General features: G+C 54.3%; 2 protein-coding genes across 7 annotated transcripts in view; one reads left to right on the top strand and one right to left on the bottom strand.

Moving 5' to 3' along the window:
• TANC2 (tetratricopeptide repeat, ankyrin repeat and coiled-coil containing 2) overlaps window positions 1–8,467 on the top strand; it is a 365,001-nt gene extending 356,534 nt beyond the window's left edge. Inside the window, exon 28 of the mRNA XM_029927266.1 lies at window positions 893–8,467. Coding sequence (XP_029783126.1) covers window positions 893–2,843 — 1,951 coding nt within the window. The 3' untranslated portion in view covers window positions 2,844–8,467. The remainder of the gene's footprint in view (window positions 1–892) is intronic.
• Window positions 8,468–10,220: 1,753 nt separating this feature from the next.
• On the bottom strand, window positions 10,221–22,285 carry LOC115281475 (cytochrome b561). Of its 6 annotated transcripts, none has more exons than XM_029926804.1 (6): window positions 22,254–22,285; window positions 14,473–14,687; window positions 13,492–13,590; window positions 13,099–13,202; window positions 12,484–12,641; window positions 10,221–12,271 (listed from the first exon to the last, which is right to left on the bottom strand). In XM_029926804.1, exons 1-6 carry the CDS (start codon window positions 22,268–22,270, stop codon window positions 12,079–12,081), a joined length of 786 nt encoding a protein of 261 aa, XP_029782664.1. In that variant the 5' UTR covers window positions 22,271–22,285; the 3' UTR covers window positions 10,221–12,078. The 6 variants fall into 6 exon arrangements, with proteins under 6 accessions (XP_029782664.1, XP_029782663.1, XP_029782666.1 ...); XM_029926803.1 differs by having other exon boundaries at window positions 14,473–14,690; XM_029926806.1 differs by lacking the exon at window positions 22,254–22,285 and adding an exon at window positions 21,802–21,824.
• Window positions 22,286–22,693: the final 408 nt, after the last annotated feature.

Raw genomic sequence — 22,693 nt, forward strand, 5'->3', positions numbered from 1 at the left:
TCCTTGATACCTCCTGCCCAGTGCCCTACCCTTCTCTTTGACACTGCTCCAGGGTCCGTGTTGTGGCCAGGGGGGTATGGACCTGAAACACCGAATCCATGTTAAGGCTAGTGATGATGGTGGCAGAAATATTAGTCTTAACTAGCTGGGGTGACCAAGTCCTTACCGAAGCTTGACTGTCAGATTCTCTTTTTCCCCAGATAATTCCTTCCCCACAAGGGCAGTTGCCCCTTCTCCTGGGCGATCTTAATAGAGAGGATGGGAATATCTCTGAGTTCTTGTCCTCGTCTGTAAATTAGAATCTGAGTTGCCTAGTCAGCAAGCACCATACCTGCCCAGCTCTGATGTAGCAGAACAGAGGAGCCACAGTGCTGGGGGCAGGGGAAGGAAAGGGCGGAGGGCAGGCTTCTTGCCTAGGACGGAACAGGCCTGAAATTCGGAGCCAAAATATCGAGAACATAAAGAAAAAATTATGCTGGATCAGCAAGATTTTTAAATATTGTAGTTAACTGTTTTGTTGCTAAGCTAATTGACAGTGACCCTGTAAATGACAACCCCACCCAACTCTCATACTGCCTGGTGTGCGTTTGGGCACTAAGAGAATCTTCCTGAAGGGCCTGGCTGGATTGATGAAATGGGGCCATTTCTCTCCTAATCCCAGAGAGGCCAGAAGGAAGATGGAGGCTAAACGGGCTAAGGAAGCATTCTGGACTCTTCCAGAATGACAGCCTACCTGTTTCCTTCCTTACAAATCAAACAAAATCAATCCCCCACCTCAGACTCCCACAGACGCCACCCAAGTTCTCTAAAATAGCGACCGTGGTCTCAGTTCTTGGTGATTCCTGTTGATTCAGAATAACCCCAGTTCCTGTGTTTACATTCTGTCAAGCAGACAGTTTGCAGCAGCCTTAGAGGATCTGAACGAGGCCATCAAGCTCTGTCCAAACAACCGTGAGATCCAGAGGCTCCTGCTGCGAGTGGAGGACGAGTGTCGCCAGCTGCAGCCGCCGCCGCCGCCGCCTCAGCAGCCGCCGCCGCCGCTCCCGGAAGAAACAGAACCCGAAGCGCAGCACGAAGATGCGTACTCTGTACAGGATATGTTCGAGGAGGAGTACCTGGAACAGGATGTTGAAAATGTCTCCATTGGCCTCCAGACTGAGGCTCGGCCCAGTCAGGGGCTCCCGATAATCCAGAGCCCGCCCTCCTCCCCCGCCCATCGGGACTCAGCCTACATCTCCAGCTCCCCGCTCGGCTCGCATCAGGTGTTTGACTTCCGGCCCAGTAGTTCTGTGGGCTCTCCCACCAGACAGAGCTACCAGTCCACTTCACCCGCGCTTTCTCCAACTCACCAGAACTCTCACTACAGGCCCAGCCCACCGCACACGTCCCCAGCCCACCAGAGCGGGTCTTACCGCTTTAGCCCCCCTCCCGTGGGAGGGCCGGGCAAGGAATATCCAAGCCCTCCTCCGTCCCCCCTCCGCAGAGGCCCTCAGTATCGGGCCAGCCCTCCAGCTGAGAGCATGAGCGTCTATAGGTCCCAGTCAGGCTCTCCCGTGCGCTATCAGCAAGAAACAAGTGTCAGTCAGCTTCCTGGCAGACCCAAATCTCCGCTATCCAAAATGGCCCAGCGGCCCTATCAGATGCCTCAGCTTCCTGTGGCTGTTCCCCAGCAAGGGCTCAGGCTACAGCCTGCCAAGGCCCAGATTGTGAGAAGCAACCAGCCCAGCTCGGCAGTTCATTCAAGCACTGTCCTCTCCACGGGGGCCTATGGCCAAGTAGCCCACTCAATGGCTAGTAAATACCAGTCTTCACAAGGAGACGTGGGAGTAAGTCAGAGCCGGCTGGTTTATCAAGGGTCAATTGGGGGGATTGTAGGGGACGGGAGGCCCGTGCAGCACGTCCAGGCCAGCCTGAGCGCAGGTGCCATCTGTCAGCACGGAGGGTTGACCAAAGAAGACCTTCCACAGCGACCTTCCTCTGCATATCGAGGTGGCATGAGATACAGCCAGACTCCACAGATTGGCCGTAGCCAGTCCGCGTCCTATTACCCGGTCTGTCACTCAAAGCTAGATCTAGAGCGCTCCTCCAGCCAACTAGGTTCCCCTGATGTGTCACATTTAATCAGAAGACCTATTAGTGTCAACCCTAATGAAATCAAACCCCACCCACCGACTCCCAGGCCACTGCTGCATTCCCAAAGCGTAGGCCTCCGCTTCTCTCCATCTAGCAATAGTATCTCATCAGCCTCCAACCTCACTCCTACCTTCCGGCCATCTTCCTCAATTCAGCAAATGGAGATCCCACTAAAACCGGCGTATGATAGGTCATGTGACGAGCTGTCACCAGTGTCTCCCACTCAGGGAGGCTACCCCAGTGAGCCCACCCGATCCAGGACCACACCATTCATGGGGATCATAGATAAAACAGCCCGGACTCAACAGTACCCCCACCTTCACCAGCAGAATCGGACCTGGGCCGTGTCGTCCGTGGATACCGTTCTCAGTCCCACGTCTCCAGGCAACCTGCCTCAGCCTGAGTCCTTCAGTCCACCTTCATCCATCAGCAACATTGCCTTTTATAACAAAACCAACAATGCACAGAATGGCCATTTGCTGGAGGACGATTATTACAGCCCCCATGGGATGCTGGCTAACGGGTCCCGCGGAGACCTCCTGGAGAGAGTCGGCCAGGCCTCCTCATACCCCGACGTGAAGGTGGCGCGGACCCTCCCTGTGGCTCAGGCATATCAGGACAACCTGTACCGGCAGCTGTCCCGGGACTCTCGACAAGGGCAGACGTCCCCTATCAAACCAAAGAGACCATTTGTGGAGTCTAATGTTTAAAAGACGTTTGTTGGAGTGAGACCCATATGTTTTCACTGCACATCTTCAGGCTTGGTTTCCACATCCGAGGTAGTTCTCTGGCTTAATTTCTCATGCAGTTTCTGTGTGGTGTCAGAGGTGGCGGCCCACGTGCTGGAGTCCTTTGCATGCAGCCGACTGGGAAGCTGGCCTCCGGCGGGCCAGGACTTCGGTTTCTCCCGTCTGTGCCCCAGCCACCTGCTCTCTCCCTCTCTTCCGCTGCCAGCGGGGAGATTGTTGTGCCGTGTGCTTTAACCCAGGGAGATCAGACACACTGGTCAGCTTTTTCCAGGAGACAATCGCTTTCACTGATGTTCTTGTTGTGTAAATGTCTTTCTCCTTTTTTACAAAGATGTTCTTCTTGTTCGTTTTCTTCTAGGAACTTTAGAAGGAGTATGACGCCCCTTTGCCTTTGCATTCTTCTCCAGTGTTATCCAAATAGCCAACCCCAGTGCATTCTTGTGCCATGGTGTCCTCCCCTGGACTGCCAGCTCCCCGCAGTTATCAGGTCTAGAATGTTCATTTAGATTATTGCTGGTCTTCCTACAGGGGCAAAAGGATCAAGGAGAAAGAGAAGAAACAGGTCTATGAAATTAGAAGGGAAAAAAACAATTTAATTATTTTAAATGTCACTTATATTGATTTTCCAAGAAGCGTTTTACAAATATTTAGAGAACAACCAGCCCTTTAAATATTTCACTCAGCCAAGGAAATTGGAGGAGAATCATAGATATTTTTAAATAATCCACTGAGAGTTATTCTTTAAGTTTTTAGCCAACAATTAACTATTAAAAGCTATTGATTTTCCATGGGGTGGGGGGGATACATAAATATATATAAAGAGGAAGGAAGACTGTTCTGGATTCTCAGTCAGAGGCTATCGAAAACCTATTGTCTCGGAGAAGGCTACTTTTCCTGGTATGTCACCGAGTCTCGTATCTCACAAAAGCAAACTCTTCCCAAAGTTTGGTACAGTGGTCCTGTCAGGTCTGCATCTGGAGCCACATTGTGTCCTGCTGGCCCTCTTCCTTTTAAAGCCACATGGTGCAGAGAAGAAATTGGTTCTTTGAGAAGCAAATTGAATTCTCTTGGGGCCACAAGACTTTATTCTTAGAGTTTGCCCCCAGGACCGTTGCACCCCATGCCAGGGGTCACCTGATTCTGTTTCAAGATCTAAGTTTCATTTTCTATTCACTCTAGGAATTGTTTCTTCATTTCTTTCTCTAGGTAGGTGTGTTTGGGGAGCAATCTCTGAAAACCAGGCACAGCGAAGTGTTTCAGGGACCAGCAGACCCCTTTCAGGTCTGGGTGGGGGCGCATGAGATAGACAGCAGGTCCTCTGACCCCGTGGTTACCCTCCGCGCTTCTTCTGTGTCTCGAGGTCGTTTGCTGACCTGTCCTTTGCATGACTGAGGCCAGCACAAGATGGACAGCAAGAACACTGAAACCAAAGCCTTACCACGGGCCTGGTACTGACTGCGCAGCACCTCCTAGAACTTCAGAAGCTGAACAACAGAGAATCAGCTCTCTGTTACTAGGAATCATTCTGCTCTTGTGAGTAAAGGGCTATAGGAAGGGCAGTTTCCTGAATAAAAACCCAGATGTGACCAGACCTGTTTGTCACAGTAAGTGTCCTCTGAAAGTATCACTAAGACCTGGGGAGCATGAGGCTGAGATCAGAAACCTTTCTCTACCAATTTAGATTCTGCCGAATAGATGGACCCTCGGCCCCCAAGCCTGACACAGCCCAGGACTTGTCTCGGTGCCAGCCCAATACCCAGATTCCTTCCACTCTGTCTGATGCCCAGGGACTGTCTCCCACTCAGACCAGGGTGGGCGCCAGTGTCTTGTCCCTTCCCTTCCCTTCCCCCTCTCTCTCCCATCTAGACGGTGAGGTGTACAGCTGTAGCATCGGCCGGCAGCCGGGAGCCTGGCTCCCGCTCTGTCCAGGCCTCTGCCCTGCGGGGCCCTTCGCATCTCATGCTTCCTCCCCACCTCTCACTGAGGAGCTGCTGCTACATTCTGGAAAATGTCTGTGTCAGTCAGGAAAGTGCCCCAGTGTGTCTGGAATGCCACACACACACCACCTGCGCGCAGCCGTCAGGTGAGCAAGCAGGTTCTGCATCTCCCAGACATGCCACTGATGTCGCTTGTCCCCAGGGTCTCTCTCGGCTTTCCTGGACAAACCGGAGATTTAGGGTCTATGCCTTATTGGGCAAAACACTTAAAACAGTCAAAATGCAATTCTCTTTTTAGCCATTGTAAGAGGGAGTGAATATCACTACTGGGCGCCAGTTGAGTTTGACTAGAAAATGCCGACTGGACCTGACTGGGGGCAGGAGAGCGTTTTTTCTTGTCCAGCCGACTGCCCGTGCCCTGTTGCGCTACTTCACTGCCATGGGGTGATCCTAGTACTGTATCTTGAGACGCCCTCTCCCCCAGCAGCACTCGCTGAGGCAATGTCTGGCTTCCGGTGGGGGCGGTTTTTCAGATGAAACTGGTAAGTTCCACTCACCCAATTCACATCACCCTGAAATGGAGACAGTGGTAACAAACTTCAGCCTCTAGGTTTCTCACCAAATTGTACGTTTCGTTCACCCAGAATCCTTGCACTAATGGGTTTCCATCACATCATGTCTATAAATGGGTGCACTTTACTGTTTGAATTTGTAACTCTGACAAATACTGGCTATTTAAGTGTGCGTAATGTCTTCATTAGAAAATAGGAGAATCGCTCTTGTCTCTTAGTGTATCTTTCAAGGGAAAAACAAGGAAAGAAATCAAGCAGTGGATCACAACATTTATAGCACAAGAAACAACTGTTGTATATAAGCATCAAGAGGATTAAGAATTTTTAAATACAAAACCTATTTGCAGTGATTTTAAAGTGCTTTTCCAGCAATTTTCTTAGGGACTCCTGAGACACGGTTACTTTATTTACTGGATCAGTAAGGCACACAATTAACAATTAAAAATTAATGTTTATTTACAAAGTAAAGGGAAAACCTGTGTAACATGAGAATCTGGCATGGACAAAATGGAGACCATTTTGTATCTGCTGTTGTGTCTTGTCCGGGTTGCAGACGCGCACTATTAAAGCCCCAAGTTAAGAGAGCACAAACCCTTCTTGTTCGTCTCCCACGCGCCCCTCTTTCTGGATGTGTTTAACTTTAACTCGAAGGCTCAGGAAAATGCCACTAATTAGAATCATGTACAGTACCCCAGGTCGTTGTCCAGAGATACAAGTTTGCTAACTTAGTTAAGCCTGGATTATTAAACACTTTTCCTAAATTACTGTAAACAGAACAGCCTAGAGAAAGGTATTCTCAGCCCTTATATTGTATAGTAGTTTATGAACCCCTCTCTAAATATTGGTATTTTTATATTCCAGAGATGTACCCAATAGAAAAATTAACCAGTATCTAATTTAATATCCATAAGTATTTTCCTTAGATTTTAGTCATATACAGTGGGTCATGTGGAGGTCACCTTGCTTCAACCATATTCTGCCACTAGGGGTCACTGTGGCTCTGCACCAGGCTCGTCTGGAGGCGAAGCCCGGCAGCGAGTCCTCCCTCTGGAGGGCGCTTCCAGGGCGACAGGCAGGCCCAGAGGGTTCAGAAAGGAGGGGACAAAGGCCTGGAGAGGGGTCTTCGGGCATCTGTGCCAGATGTGGCAAGATAAGCTCTCTGAACACTACCTGCTTTGGACCTTCCGCCAGGCAGAGGCCCAGAAAATGTTAACTAGAACGCCCTTGCTCTGGTGGCTGGGTGGGGATGAGGAAGACTCCTCTGTGCCCCATGAGCTCCCCTCTCAGTTCCTCTTGGCCTCCAACTTTTGCAATTCCAGAGATGTCACAGTTGGGTGGTTTGATTCAAAAATAGTTATTTTTCTACTGCAGAAATGCCTTGGACAAAACCAGTTGCTCACTGAATCTTTGCCACAAAATGGAACAGGCTCCCCAGGGGGGGCAGGGCGTCCCCTCCCTGCCCCAGCTTCTCCCACCCTGTCTGTCTGCCCTCGGGCTGCCCACTTCTCACGGAAGCCGACTTGCAAAGGCAGCCTGCTGCTGCTTCCACACCGAGGCCCGTGCCGCCCCCGGGGCGTGCATGTTGGGAGGTGTGGCTTTTTCTCCTTTTCCTCTGGAATTCCAGACTGACCATCTACCATGACTAACAACAGTGAACAAAAAGGGCTTAGGGGTAAGAGCTACCTACAAAGACGTGTCATGGAAACCTTCACCATGCAATGCCTTGAATTCAGCTCTGGCTGCTCCCAAGAAAAGGTGGCTGGCTGGGGGCCTGGACACAAGCACAACGGGGATGGTGGAGCCACTGTGCGGAGCTGCTTGAATAATCACTGGGTCTTCATCAACTCCTCTTATCACACAGACCACTCAAGGGCTGAAGTGCTGGTAACCTGCATTTCGGTGTCCAATGCCTCACAGCTGCTGAACCCCCCTGAGATGCTTGTGGCCACGTGATGGCCACAGTCAGAGCTTTGAAAGTCAGTACCAAATGAATGCATAATTGGACACCAAAAATCAAGTGTTACTTCATGTTTCCTCACCCATCCCATCTCACTTCTTCCTGCTGACTCTGAGGATCCCCACTAAGCTGACCTGTCAGGTTTAGCTGAATGCGCATAGGTGCAGGCCAGCCTCGCTCTTGTTTTTCAGACAGACCTACTCTGTGGACAGGAAGGAGCTAGCTGCTTTGGTTTTGTAGCACTTACTGGCTGGATTTTTCTTTTGCCTAATCACTAACCAGAACACCTGGTTAGGGGGACTCAACTAATCCCTTTGGTCCCCAGGACCAGACAGAGAGTTAATTCTGGAAAATTCAGTACTTGAATGTACCTGCCTTATTGTGTACCAGCTTACTGGAAAAAAGATAGAAAAGCCGGCTCCAGATCTCTCCTCCATTCACAGGTTATTTTGGAAATCCTGTAAGTTACACTTCCTGTTCTAGTTTATTTTTGTTTTTGTTTTTTCCTTTGGCTGATTCCTGCTGAGTGGGGCCAGTTCCTCATCAGGCTCAGGGCAGGTGCCGTTCTCAGGCATGGCCTCCTTTCCATCTAGCGCAGCATCTCCGTCTCTGTTCTGTCTCCTCCAAATCCAAGATGATTTTAATTAGTACAGACATGTACAGCCTACAATTAAAGAGTGATTTGTACTAATATGATTTTGATTCTTCCTCCTCTTTGCTGTCCTTTCAAGACACTTGCTGGAAAAAGCTTTAATGCACTTAGTTTTCCTTTAGGTTTTCTATGACTCAGATGTAAAGGACTTTCTCTGTACAGTATATTATCCAGTGCATGTTTGTTCTCTCTCCCAATATATTGAACACCACACAGTTGTGAACTCGTGCAGTGGGGGAGCCCCGCCCCCCACAGAGGCATCTAGCCCCCTGTGTATGAGGAAAGACATTTTCCTTCGCTGTACTTGCTTGAGCAGTTGTGCCGTCTGTACATGTGAGCTGTGTGAGGTAGATGTGAAAAGGTAAATGAATGCATTCTGCCCATGTGTACAGATCGCCATCCGTACAATGAACTGTATGTATGAAAGCAAATGTACTTATTTATAAAGGGTAACACTTGGAAAAACACGGTGTTGTGGTGCTTTCTCCTCACATTACGATTCCTGTCGGGGGGGGGGGGGCGCTGGCCCGGGCTCCCCCTCGCTGAGGCCTGGGCGCCAAGGCGGCCTCCCCCAGGGACACGACTTCGGCAGGTTCAGACAGAGGCCAGATTCCTGATGACTTGGTTGGTCTCTTGTGGGACAAGCAAGGTCCCCCTTGGGCTCGCACTCCCTCAGCCGGGTGACGGAGCCTGTCCTCCGAGTTGGGACAGCACCGCCGGCGCTCGAGGACACTGAGAAAAGATGGTTCTGAGGGCCTGGCAGCGAAGGCTTGCAGCGCCGCTGGGCGGGGGCTTTCTCTTGGGCGAGTTTCTCTCCAGCCAAACCAAGGGAGTCCCGGGCTCTTCTGTTTTCGGTTCAGTAGCTGAGGCTGCACCCGGGTCGCTGTGTGAAGCCGGCTGCAGTGGGAGCCGTTGTGTCCCAAGGCTGCCTGCCCGAGGGGAGGGGACAGCCCCAGCTAGAGTCCCCGAGGCTAACTCTGCGGCTTCCAGTGGCTTTAGCTTTTCAGAAATGCGGCCACAATTTCCCATCCTCTCCGTCTATGGGGCCAGGCCGCTGCATCGTAAGTGGAGAGGCTGCGGGTTTCCTGCTGGTACCTCTCTGTCTACTTGCAGGGACCAGCAAGGGAAGAGACCGCTTCCTCTAGACACCACATTGTGCTGAACAAACATCCCTGTTGTGTAACCACATCCATTTCCCCCACACAGGGCCGGGGAAGCAGGAAAACTCCGGGCGCACAGTCACGCCAGCCTCCATGCCAGAGTTGCCTTCAGAGAGGAGAGGAGAGCAGCCCTCTGGAGGCAGCCACCTGCTCGGTCTGAAAATGTTGGGACGCAGGGGGTTCCCGAACCAGTAAGGTGAGGAACTGCTACGGAGGTAAAGGAGAGGAGAGGCGTGTCTGGAGGGACACGTGTGGCCTTCATGTCTGCGATCATTTGAACATTCACAAACATAGAGACCCTTGAGCCAGAAGTGAGCACAAGAGCTGGAAGTAAGATGGCCTCCAAACGGGCCAGCTGCTTCTCCCCACGTGGTGAGGGCCAGCCGTGATCTTGACTGAGCAGCGGCTTGAAACAGGCGGCAGGCCACGTGCTTTGCATGCTTTTAAGCAAATGAAGTTTCACACAGAAGCCTCGATTCAAGAGAAAGGGCTTACAGATGCAGAAAGCAAAGACCTCTGGAGAACGTAGAAAATAAAGTGTCAGGAAGGACTCCTGTTCCCCAAGGATTACTTCTCAAGGATTTGCTGCAGGGTCCCTTTAAGTAGGGTTTTGTTTTAGGTGATGGTCCCGTGAGATCCAGCCCAACTCCATAAACACAGCTGCCTGAGCCTCAGGAACTGCCCTCAAGTGGAATCCCTTCTCAAAGCCTTGCTCCCCTCCTTAAGGAATAAAGAGACATCTCTTTTAAAAGGTAAAAGTTGAGTGAATACGAGGGAAAACTTCTTGCCGAGGCCCTTACCGCCCTCCACCCTCCAGGCCACTCTCTCTGGGCTGGGAAAAGGGTTTCTCTAACCACGAGGAAGCACCTCCCACTCTGGCTCCAGAGACCGAACCACCCCTGGGCCACTGCAGAGCCATGACAGAGACCACGAATCACTTTACCTGCTGTGCCCAGATGTTCAGTTCCTGTCGAGCCTGGCAGAACTAACGTCACGTATCTGACGCTGCCACAAGCACCGGCCCCCGTGGGGCCACGGTGAATGACGAGAGCAGGCCAGAGAGCTGCTGTAGATGTTTATTGAATCATCTGTCCCACCAGCACTACATTGTACTTCACAGACGACCGGCCACAGGCAAAGTCAAATAAACCACAACCTATCAGCTTTCAGGGGGCCTCCTTGATCATCCCACACACACTTTGGCACACAGACCAGTTTACAGATTCTTACTGCAAATCTAAGGTTCTTCTCTAAGTGGCGTTCTGACGGGGGAGATATACACTTGTACTTTGGTAGTTTGTCCAAGTGGGAGTTTCTCCGTGTGTTAAGTATCTGGCTATACGGCCTGAGCCGGGCGATGAGAGAACTGACCAAGCCCCTGCCTGGTGGAGCACGTGGTGTAGGCCGACGACCGCGAGTCCGAGTCCGGACAAGCTGCAGGGAGGTGGGGATGTGGGGAGAGGCTGGGCGGGGCCTGGGCGGCCCTGCTGGGGAGGGCACCGCGCCGGTGGCACCTGCTTAGAAAACTGGCGTCACCTGAGGCAGGGCCCGTGGCAAAGTCGAGCGTTAGAAATCTGAGGATCAGAGGAGGCCGGCACCTCTCTCTAAGGCAGCGGTTCAGAGAGAAAGAGGCAACGTCTACAGAACAGTAGTCAGGTTTAGAAATCTCATTCATTTCGTCACTGAAGTAAGCTGTGTCTGTTTCAAACTTGTCACATTCCTCAAAGCCCAGAAAATGAGGAAAACAAGAAGAGAGCATTTGCCAAGTCCAGGAAGCACAAGGTCAACGCTCTAATCACGTTACTGCCAGACTGAAGCCAAAGAGTGACTCAGGGGGCAGCATAACACGCTCGTGCAGCTGGGGGGGGGGGGCGGGGGGTGACCGGATTCCAACTCCTTCCCCACCTCCTGTGAAGATGGGCCCAGGTAAGGGCATGAGGCTCCCCTCCTGGACAGAAGCAGACGGCCCGGCCTTCCCCACTGAAAGGGGAAGGGGGCAACAGGGCCGTTTTTTTGTTTAAAAAAAAAAAGATTGTGCCCTTGGCCTCAGGCAGAGCCAGAGCAGCACCTAAGGCAGCCTGTGAGGGCGCCGGGGGCCAGGCCCCTGCAGGGAGTGGCCGGCCCGCCACCAGCCCGCCAGCGCGGGGCCACCTCCTTCCTCTTCTCTCAGCCGCCAAGTACAGTCTGTCTCAGCCCTGTGCCCGCTCCCTCTCCCCGCACAGCGTCTTGGGGCTGAGGACTGAAGAAAGGGGAGGCCAAGAGCGCAGCTGGGCCGGAGCCACATCTCCAGAGCTTCCCAGGGGCCGGGCCCTCCCCTCTCCTGGGGAACCTTGCTCCGAACACCAACATAGTTTACACATAATATCACTTGCTCTGCTGCCAAAGACTGGGCCCATTCACACCACCGTGTTATTCAGACTAGCTCGACTCCTGGTTTGAATTCAGCGTTGCACAAAGCAAGTCTTGGCCTCGCCAGGCCTGTCACTAAGCCCCGGTTTCTCCCACAGCTTTGTGCTCTTTGCAGCCACTGGACTCGGCCCAGCATCCGCGGCCTCAAGGCAAGAGCCACTCTGCCTCTCCTTTAGGGATCTGTGCCTTTGTGACCAAGACCGACCACCCAAAATCCTACCCGAAGCTTCTTGATTTGAGGGGGTGACAGTGACTACAGGGGCAGGGGTCTGTGCATGACTAACAAGACTCTAAAGCAGCAGCAAGGAGAAGAAAGTAGAGGAGGCCAAGCCCTAAACCCCAGAAATCAGCGCTCCAAGGGGAACGCTGCCCCCACGGTCCCCACCCACACTGCCGAGCCCTCCCGGAGAGCCGCCGATCCTGAAGACAGCCTCGACAGGGCACGGCACAGATGCCTATCAGAACCTCCTGGAACAGCCAGGCCCTCCCAGGGGGACAAGGGCAGGCTGTCACTGGGAGCCGGGGCTGTCGCCCTCGGTCAGCGTCTTGAAATCCATGGAGAGAGCCTGTTCTTCGGCCTGGAGTGGCCGCTTCCATTCCGTGCGGGTCAAGATGTAGAGCACAGTCACGCCAAAGCCGGCCAGCAGCAAGCCCAGCACGTTGGCCAGGACGCCCTCAGGCTCAAATGTGCTGTACTTGGCCCTGCAGAGTTTGGGTGGAAGGGAGAAGCCACCGGAGGGTCACGGTCAGGCCCACATGCCATTCACACCCAGGCCAGAAAGCCGGCATGGTCTTCCAATCCCAGCCCTGCCTGTCCCCCACCCCGAGAGGACACTGCCTCCCTAACTCCACAAAGAGCTGGCTCGAAAGGCAGAGGTCCCTCTCTGAAGGCCATGGTGGCACGGGACACTCACCCAAGTTTAAACAGCAGCGCCTCCTTCAGGCCCAGCAGGGCTGTGCCCACAGCGAAGAGGAAGATGGTGGCGCCAAAGAAGACGTGCTGCGGGCGGTAGCGGCTCCGCAGAGAAAACGAAGCTCCGGGGAACAGGAAGAAGCTAAAGCCCACGAGCCACTACGAGGAAAGGCGAGGTGGTGCTGGAGAATGAGCCGGCCATCGGTCTGACCAGCCCAAGGCCACCCCACATAGGCCGCGTCCACCCACTTGGCTCTCTGCACCTCAAGCGCAGGGGTGCGGGAAGCAGTAAACACTTATGGGAAAGGTCCTGGCCCCGGCGCTCGAGGCCTATCTCAGTTCATCACGCTCATGCACTTGGAAGCCCGGGCCTGTGGCCAAACACATGTGCCGCGTCAGCGGGAAGGCAGCCTGGGTCTGAGGCACCCTCGCCTGGGAGATCCTGGCTTTCGTACCCATTTCCGGATCTGCAAGCAGCATCCAACTGTGCTAAAGCAACTCCTTCCCTTTCAGGCACACGCCCGGGACAGCGGGGGCCCCCTGTGGCACACGCAGCCCCGCCGTGGCCTCGTGCACCCGCTCCCCTCCCCTGCCGCCGGGGCGCTGACCCACCCACCTGCACGAAGTAGAGAACAAACGTCAGGATGCCACACCAGCTGTGCAGGCTGTACAGGTCAGCGTAGCCCTTCTTCCTGTGGTAGTCGAACACCGCCACCAGGCCTGCCCCGGAGAGAGGGGCCGTGTGAGGACAGGGCTGGCGGGGAGGGGAGCGGCTGAGGTGACCCAAGGGAAACCCAGCTAGCCGGGACTTCTGGGATCTGGTCCCAGCTTGAGGGCTGCCAGCACCCAGTGTCCCAGCCGGGGATGCCTGGGGAGCTGGGGGGGGCGGAGGGAGGGAGGGGAGAGGACCACAAGAGAATTGCAGTGGAGACCAGACAGGTCAAGCAGCTACGTCCCCAAGTTAGAAGCAGAGGTGGGGGAAAGGGGGGGCCCGTGCCCAGGAACTCACCCACCAGGGCGATGATGAATGCAAAGACGTGCAGCAGGCCGTGCAGGACTTTGGTTGTGCGTTTGGTCTCATTCCTGAAGACACGGTAAACCAGCAGGGCTTACGGGGAGTGAGAAAAGGAACGTCAGGCCCGCCTGCTGCGGGCAGCGAGGAGCCACAGCCTGGCTGGCAGAGGTGATCTGCAGCGAGGGCTTGGCCAGGCACCCCAGGCACAGGTGATGGGACAGAAGACGGGCTCCATGGGGCCCGGCGGGGGCCCTCGGGTATGTGTGCCCCAACACCCCTGCCACCCCCTTTCTCATCGAGTGTCCTGTGTACTCTGGGCTGGGATCTAATTTCATCATGCAGTCACACTGAGGTGTCACCAAGCTTCCGACTTCTCCTCTTAGCTCTGATGATGCTCAAATAGTCCAGTGTTGAACCTGAGCAGATACTCACTCCCTTCCACAAGTAAGCTCCCTAGGTGGGAACCTGATTCCCAACTAACCCCCCTCATCGGGCTGAGCCAGGTGGCACGGGGAATGCCTCTTGGGAATCCGCTGCTGGGGAATGGCTGTCACCAGGGCCACCTCTAGGAAGAATGGGTCAAACAGATACAGATCCAGCTTGCTTGTTACCAGAGAAGGCCACACAGAAGGCAGCTTCCCCCGACACACACACACACACACACACACACACACACACACACGCACGCACACACACACTTAGCCTCTTCCAATTTCAAGCCACCCCTGCAGAAGCCAGCCTCAGCTCACAGCCCAGCCCCTGGGCTGCCTGCTCAAGCTACACGCACGTCCCTGGATGCTCCACAAACCTCAGGCCCCTGGATTTGGATGCCTGATGTCCCCAGGCCCCAAGCCAGCTCCCTTCCTGTCTTTTCTAGGATCTTAGATGTGTCTAAGTGCAGGAGACCCCAGGGATGAGAGGGTTCCTGCAAACCACCCCCTCAGGAGCCGCTCCAGGAGCACAGGCAGGACTCACCGTCTCCCTGCAGGAAGATCAGGCCTATGACCATGCAGAGGGGGTGCACGTTAAACTGCAGGGCGCCCTCCCAGGCGATGCCGCCCCTGTACAGACCGAGCCAGGCACCCGTCGTGGCCACTGCAGTCAGGCCCAGCAGCTGGGAGAAAGCCACGTAGTAAGGCAGCGCCCTGGGGGTGGCCGCCACTCCGGTTGGGCTCTCCATGCTGAGGCAGCTGCTGGAGGGAAGATGGCAAAGCTCAGAGCAGCCCACCGCCCCCAGAGGCTACGTCCCCCGCCTCCCGATGCCCACTGCCCCCCTCCGCCCCCCTCTCTCGGCCCCTGTGCTAAAGCAGTGCCCTCCATCCTAAATCTCAAGTGCAGCTCGGCAGAGGTGTCCTGCTTCCCCCAGAGACAGGCTGGCACCTGGCCATGAGATGCAGTGAGGGTACAAGAGAAGGTGCTCCAAATTCTGGTGGGAGCATGAGGGCCCATGCCGGTGCCTTGCATCGATTCCCAAGGCCCTGGCTTTTCTCAGGCAGGGCTCACGGAGGAGTTTCAGAGAAGTGAGAAAATCCCTTGAAGGTACAGGGTTAGTCACGGTTTATTCTCCAGATGGGTCACAAGTACGTCCAGAGAGAACAAGAAAGCCGACTTGCCTGCACCCATGCACCCAGCGTGTGGCCGCGTGTGGCCTAGAGCAGGAGGAACCCTGTCCTCTCCAAAGGCCTGGGAGCAGCCCCCATGGCTGCCCCCATGCTCTGACCCACTTTGCCTGACGATGACACGGGGAACAGGAGCGGCCGCACAGCCTGCTCCCCCTGCCGCAGCATCTCCCCTCCCCTCACGCTGAGGGCAGGCTGGGTCTGCACCCCCACTCAGGGCAGGGAGTAGCATCTTGGCGTTCAGAGACCATGGGGTGTTTGATACACATCACGTAACTCACACCATCCTGTATGGGACAGAAAAGCAGGTAGTTACTGTCCCCGTGCCACAGATAAGAAAATGGCGGCTCCAGGAAGCTTGAGAAAGCCTTTCTCAGGGGGCTGTGGTGTGTGCACACATGTGTGCATGTGTACGTGTGTGTGAGGTGCGCACAGTCCCTGGCTCCTCTGCCCAGTGCACCCCCAGGCTAGCCTCCCCCCGGGTCAGGATGGCCTTTGTGCCAGCTCTTCTCCCTGAATTGGATGGTTCCCCAGACCCAGAGCCCGGGCCTGCCCACCAGCCCAGGCAGGAGAGGCAGCCAGGGCAGGAGGCCGGCGGTGAACACGGATGGCCTCCTCCGCCCGCCGGCCTCGGTGCCGCGGGGTCTCGTGCCCGCAGAAAGGTGCTCTCCGCCCCCAGTGTCCTGGGCTTTCCAAGCGCAGTGGAAACTTTCCAGAGAATGACAGCTGGGCAGGGACATGGCCTAACGGGTTCTGGGTCTCCCTCTAACACCTAGCGCATGCTCGCTCTGCCTCCTGCACCACTGTGTTCACTCAGCCTGGTCTTCTTCTAGTAATTGGGGAGGTCTCTCTTTAACCCCCAATTCTCTCTGCCACATCTGACGAATTTTGGCAACTTCACCATGAAAAAAAGTTGGGGGCAGTGGGGAGTGTTACTAATACATATTCCCCACAGCAAAATACAGATTAACATAAAAAGGAAAAAATTTACAAGTAATCAGCATTTTCATGTGTGTCCTTATATCCCTTTCTTCTAGAAACATATGCATTAAAAAGTAGAACCAATTTCTAACCTGCTTTTTTAACTTAACAGACTTTGTGCATCTTTTCGTGTCCATGAATACACAGTGACGCCGCTGTCTCAACGACACGACAAGACTGCACCGTGCAGCCGTCTGTGCTCTAACCAAGCCCAGGTCGCAGCTGTTCAACACTCGGCAACTTCCAGTTTTTCACTAAACAAGCCACACTATGTGATCATCTTGGCACACGTGTCTCATTAATTCCTAAGTGGAGAAATGGAATCCTGCAGCAAGACTGTGTTCTCTTTTAGGTTTTTGACGTTTTAACAAAACCATCTTCCAAACACACTCCCATGGCAGGTGGGAACCGTTTCCAGAAGGCCTGGCAGACAATGAACCCCTATTTCTGAAACTCTTGCCTCTGTCCATATCTGTGATTGCACGAGGCAGCGCCTACATCTAGGGCCAGTTCCATGCACTCCCCCCCGGCACAAACCCCATTCCTGGCTACCCACCACACATCTCCACCGACTGCCACAAACACTTCAAACCCCTCAGCATGTCCATAGTCAATGCATCTGCCCGCCGTCGCCATAGCCGAATCCTCCCCTGACCTCACAGGTGGCCAGTGCGGCTGCCCTCCTGGTCCCAGCGCTGACACCTCCACAGACAGGCCACCGATCCTCAGGGTTCTCCCCAGGGTCCCCCCCATCACTTCCCTCCTGGCCATCTTCATTTGCCACCACCCCAGCCAGACCACGGAGCTTCGGCACCCATCTCTGTACCCCTTCTAATCCGCCAGACCCGCCAGGGACAAGGACAAGGACAAGGCCAGTTCCCTAAGTCATGTTGCCCACCTCATGCAAACTGGGCCCATGCCTGCCTGCCGGTGAAATGGCAACACTTGTAACATGATCCTAACTTGGTTTCCCCTGCAGCCCGGAGTCTTCCCACCAAGTCCCCTCAGTTTCCCTGCTCTCAGGACACCCTCTGCCTCACTCCCTGCGCCGCTCTTCCAGCTCCCCTCCCCTCCATCCACCTGCTCCACGACCTGAAAGGGACATTTCTTTTTTCTCTGTCCCCTCCTCTGCATCCCCAAGGCTGGCCTGCAGCCCACTCACCCTTGTCGGCGGAGCTCGCCTGTGCCTGTCTGCTAACGGGCGTGCGGGCTCCTCCGAGGCAGGGAACGCGTCCTACTCTTCCTTGGCTCTCCTGGGGATCTATTCCCCTGCCCTAACTCTAACCAGAGAAATCTACCAGAGAGGCTGTCCTCGCGTCACTTGTTCTCTGTCCTCCTCGCCTTTATTAGATTTATCCCCAGAGAGCCCGGGGCACAGTCAGAATCTGATTAGCTCCGAATTAGGAGAACAGAAGGAACCCGCTCTGCTGCTGGACCTGCCACAGCTTCTCCCTGCCCAGCAGAACCACCAAGGACAGCAGTGGGAGTTCAGGGCCGCAAAGGGATCGTGGCCCCTGGATCTCGGAGCTACTCCGTGGCCAGACAAGCCAGAGCCAGAACTTTCCTTAGGAGGCCGGCGGAAATCAGGGCAAGGTTCTCCTCAGGGCTGTGATGTTGTGACTTACAAGAAATATGTAGAACGGGGGCACCTGGTGGCATAGTCAATTCAGGTCCTGATCTCACACTCTGTGGGTTTGAGTTCCACATCCGGCTCTGTGCTGACAGCTAAGAGCCTGAAGCCTGCCTCAGATTCTGTGTCTTCCTCTCTCTCTATGCCTCCCCCTCTGTGCTTCTCATGCTCTCTCTCTCTCTCTCTCTACAAAATAAATATTAAAATATTTAAATATATATATATGTATGTGTGTGTGTGTATATATATATATATATATATATAGGATGGAGCTCCTAAAACTCTTAAAATTTCCCAGGAAAGCCCTACTGCAGTCTTCTGTTATGTTAATGAGCCCCTAGATATCCTGTAGATTGGGGGTGGGGGGTGAGTTGCCAGGGGAACCAAGCACGTGACTGAGGCTGGACCTTGGAGGTCCCCCCCCTCAACCTCTAGGGAGGGAGAGGGCAGCAGATTTGTTCAATCACCACTGGCCAATGATCTAATCAACCTGGTCTCTGTGCTGAAGCCTCCATTAAAATTCAAAAGGAGCCCCTGGGGGAGGACGGCTAGTTCCCTGGGGATGGAGGCTCCTGCGCTCTGGGCCCTTCCAGACCTCGCCCTACCTACCTCTTCGATCTGGCTGTTTCTGAGTCACATCCTTTTGTAATAAACCTAATAAGTAAAAGGTCTCTCTGAGCTCTGGGAGCTGCTGTCGCAAATTAACTGAACCTGAGGAGAAGGCCATGGGAACGTCTTATCTACAGCAGGTGGGTCAGAAGCACAGATGCCAACGTAGGTTTGCGACTGGCCTCTGAGGTGGGCGCAGTCTCGTGTGGCCTGAGCCCTTAACCTGCCGTCTCCAGGTTGACAGTGTCAGTATGGAGTTAAACTGTAGGACGTCGGTCAGTGTCCGCTGCAAACTGGGTAAGTGGCTGGTGGCACAGAAAATAAATCACACTTGGGAGCAGTGAGGTGACCAAATGGGCGGCTTTGCTGCTCTGCACTGTACAGTCCCGCCCTGAACTCCCCAGGAAGACAGACCACTGATGCTGTTTGCACCCACTGCGGCAGAGTAGGGGTGCCCACTCGTGTTTAGGGGACGCCACGGGCCTCGCAGCGGACTGCAAGCCCCTACTCTGTGCTCAGCATTCTCTCACGGAACCTTCGCCATATACCACTGTGGTCCCAAGTTAATGCACGAGGAACCCGGGGCTCAAAGAGGATTAAGCGGCATGCCCCAAATCATCAGCAGCAAAAAGCTGCTCAACTCATTTGTTCACTGAGCCCCTGCCGTGTGCCGGCCATACTGTTAGATGCAGGAGCTACACGGGTAAGACCTGATCCCTGTCCAGGAGCTTGCAGACAAGTTACGGAGCAGAGGCAGCTTTTCTTAGTAAAGGGCAGTAAGAATTCAAGCCACAAGTCCAACTCAGGCCGCGAAGAGCACTTTCCACTATATACACGGAAGACAGTTTTCCCCACTTTAATTCATGGAGGTGACACTCCCTGAACAGCTGGCTGGCTGGTGGTGGCGTGGCTTTGCCTGGAATCCAGGGTGGAGCGCTCACGCTTTCCAAATACTGAGGCCAATCAAGGATCTGGATGGGCATTTGCCAAAGAAGTTGCTCTGAACAGAGTTCCAAGGAGGTCCCTCCCTGTCCCATGCCAGTCCTCCTGTGCCCTCCGCCCCTCAGGAAACCATGTTCCTAAGGCGGCTGAAGGCCACCACAGCACCAAGCACCCTGTGACTTCTCCTGGGAGAGAAGGAAGCAGGATGGGAACAGGTAGTTAAGAGAGAGGGGATGGCAGGAGGGAGAACCAGCTTCTCCAGGGGATCTTCCTGTCAACTGCTCTAAAGGCAGCTCTCCTGACCCATCTGTCCTGGGGAACTAGGCATCCGGGTAATGAGGTAACCAGGAGGAAGCCATAGATAAAGGATGACCTTTGGAACTATGGAGGACCAGGCCGTCTCCCCCCGTCCCCCTTCCAATCTGAAGGTGATTTCAGCCCAAGTATGAGGAATACAGGAAAGCTCACACCGAGCAAGACCGTCCTGCCTCAGCGGGCCTGTCTGTGCCCTGCCTCCAGGTGACCCCGCAGTCATAATGTTCCAAGTGTGGAAAATCCAGATTCCTTCAGCAATGGCATTCCCCTGTTGCTTATTCGATTCGGTATCATTGGCAACCTATCTTTGTGCGAGGAGGGGCTGGTTCCAGTTGCTGGAGAGAGAACACATCTCACTGAGTCCGGCTGGAATCCGACCCATCCACAAACATGTTTTCCATGTGTAAACCTTGAAAGCAGCTGAGATTCACTCCCGAGCAAGCAAATGCCTTTGAATCAGGCCCCTTCGTTTCCCAAAGCAGACAGTGAGAACACGCTCTTCCCTCCCAGCTGGGTTGGCCCCCGCAGAACACCGGGCCTCCTCTGTTCCCAGAGCAGAAGCGTGGGAAACAGTGTCAAGGGCCTTGAAGCTGCCCCCTCTCCAACCGAAAGGTCTCTGCCTGGCAGACCAGAGTTTGGGAAGTAGAGGAGGCTCCTAGAGCCCTTACACAGCCACCCCCTTCCTGTCAGAGCACAAGATGGGGGTGACAGCTCTGCTAGCATCTGGAACTTCGGGCTGAGACAGTCACCCCTCCCCTCCCACACACACTGGCAGTGAGACGCCACTTAATGCAATCAAACAGGGACAGGAGATACCTCAGGGCTCGAACGTGCTGAGAATCACTCTCCTCATGTCCACGGTTACATTAAAAGGCCACCAGGCCTAATCTCATTATGAGGACCAGACACTGCCCATGTCCTAGAGCCTGGAAGCAGGCAGCCCTCCGTGGCCACAGCAGGGTTTTAATTGGGTTAGACAAAATTACCCTGGGGACGGAGGTTAGGTCTTTTCTAAGATCTAAGTGAGTGGGGTGGAGGAAAAGACTCAACTGCCCTAGAATGCCCTAGAATGTGATGGAAGAGAAGGCAAAATGAAGGTGGAGCTGTCAGGCAGGGCCCCAAGTAGCCCGAAGTAAGAAAGCAAAGCTCAGTGTTCCATTAGGCACAGCGGGCTTGGTGCCAGGGTTCCCAATACCTGTAGGGACCCACAAAAAATGTTATGATTTCTGCTAAAATCAGAAGGAAAAACAAATTTAGTGTTGAGGAAAATGTTTTATTTTTTAATCCGGCCTGGATTGTATTTGTCTTTATACCAACACAATTGTAAAATATCAGGGGGTTTTTTAATTGTTATTATTTTTAATGGAAGAAGGGTCCCAGCAAGGCAAAAGTGCCTACAACCTATGAATGCAGCTCAGGTCAAACAGATGTGTGTGTTTTTTTAAATGTTTTTATTTATTATTGAGACAGAGAGAAACAGAGCATGAGTGGGGGAGGGGGAGAGAGAGAGGGAGACACAGACTCAGAAACAGGCTCCAGGCTCTGAGCTGTCAACACAGAGCCCAACATGGGGCTTGAACCCACGGACTGTGAGATCATGACCTGAGCCAAAGCCAGACGCTTAACCAAGTGAGCCACCCAGATGCCCCAAACGGATATATTTTTAAAGCCAGCCCACTGTATCTGACTGTGCTCCCGGTCAAGCCAAGTCTGCTCTTGAGCCTGCTTCCTCATCCACAAGATAGGGAGGGAATATCAAGTCCCGCCTTATTACTCACTGGCCTGGCAAAAATTAAGTGGGATAAATACGGAACAGCACTCAATCAGATACCAGTCTAACAAAAACTAAATCGGTCCTAGTAGCGCACTGGGAAGAGTCACACATCAGAAGATGTAGACACAAGAGGCTTGGGGCCACCGAGAGCCAGATGGCAGCACTACCCCCTCTCATAAATCCACACTCCCCTTCTGTCCACTCTCCGTCCTGCACTGGGCAGAAACCCCTGGGTCTGGGGCGGCTTTCTCCACCAATACCTTCTGGTGCTGCTGAGGACCCCGCATACTAGCAGGAGCCAGGCTCTGCGGGCCAGGGAAGGCGCCCAGGGCCAGGAAGCTGCGGGGCAGGGGGGTGGCTCCACTGCCCCAGTCCCGAGGCTCCCCCTGCGTGGGGGTGAGGTAGCAGCAGCCCTCTCTCTATGCGGGTCTCACCTTGGCATTTACAAGTTTTCTTTCCGTGTTTCCTGCCTCAAATCCAACTTCACAGGAGAAATCAAGGTATCTAGGAGAAGGGGGCAAAGCTTTGGGATTTCTTCACTTGCTATGAAAACAAAGGGATAGAATCCAGATGTCCTGAGACGGAACTTCATTTAATGAAATTCAGAAAATCCTCAAAGACTGCCAAGTTCCGGTGTATGGCTGAAGGCAGGCAACCTCGAGGAGAAAGGCTGGGGACAGGGCCCACAGGGATCCCCTTCTCTGTGGTGCCCTCAGGGGAAGTGCAGGCAGAGAGTGGAGGTGGCCCTGCCATCACCCAGGTGTCAAAGGCAGCAGGGGACCCCTCCCTTCACTCAGTTCTGCGCCCCCTGTCCCCACAGCTCAAGGGCCTCCCAGGCCCAATCCAACGAGCCAGGATTTCCCAAAGGAGGAACGCCTACCCTCACCCCGCAAAGCTGCGCATGGTCCACACCGAGCAAGGGATCTCCTAGCTAGTCGGTCGTTTCAATCCCAAGAGGGGCGAAGCTGAAGGAGGACCCGCCAGCAGCAAAGCAGTTGGGCCCGTGTCAGGTTTCAAAGGAACAGTCGTGGCAAATGGTGGTTGATCCACAACTACCCCAGCTCGTTTCTAGAACATGCCAAAATATCAGCCGTGAGCCCACTGACAGGTGGGGGCACCTGCCGCTCCGTTCTAACTTCCGCAGACTGGGGCGGAGGCTGGGCGAGGAGCGCGGCCAGCCCTTCCACCTCCGCGGGGCTCGGGAGCGGGCGAGGCGAGGGGCGGGTGTGGTGGCAGGTGAGGGACGGAGGACGACTCGCGGCGGCTCGGGGTCCCCGGGCCCCCTCCCCGCCTCCGCGCGGGGGCTCCGCTCGCACCCACCCGCCC

This window comes from Suricata suricatta, chromosome 17 (assembly GCF_006229205.1).
Source record: "Suricata suricatta isolate VVHF042 chromosome 17, meerkat_22Aug2017_6uvM2_HiC, whole genome shotgun sequence".
Taxonomy (NCBI): Eukaryota; Metazoa; Chordata; class Mammalia; order Carnivora; family Herpestidae; genus Suricata; species Suricata suricatta.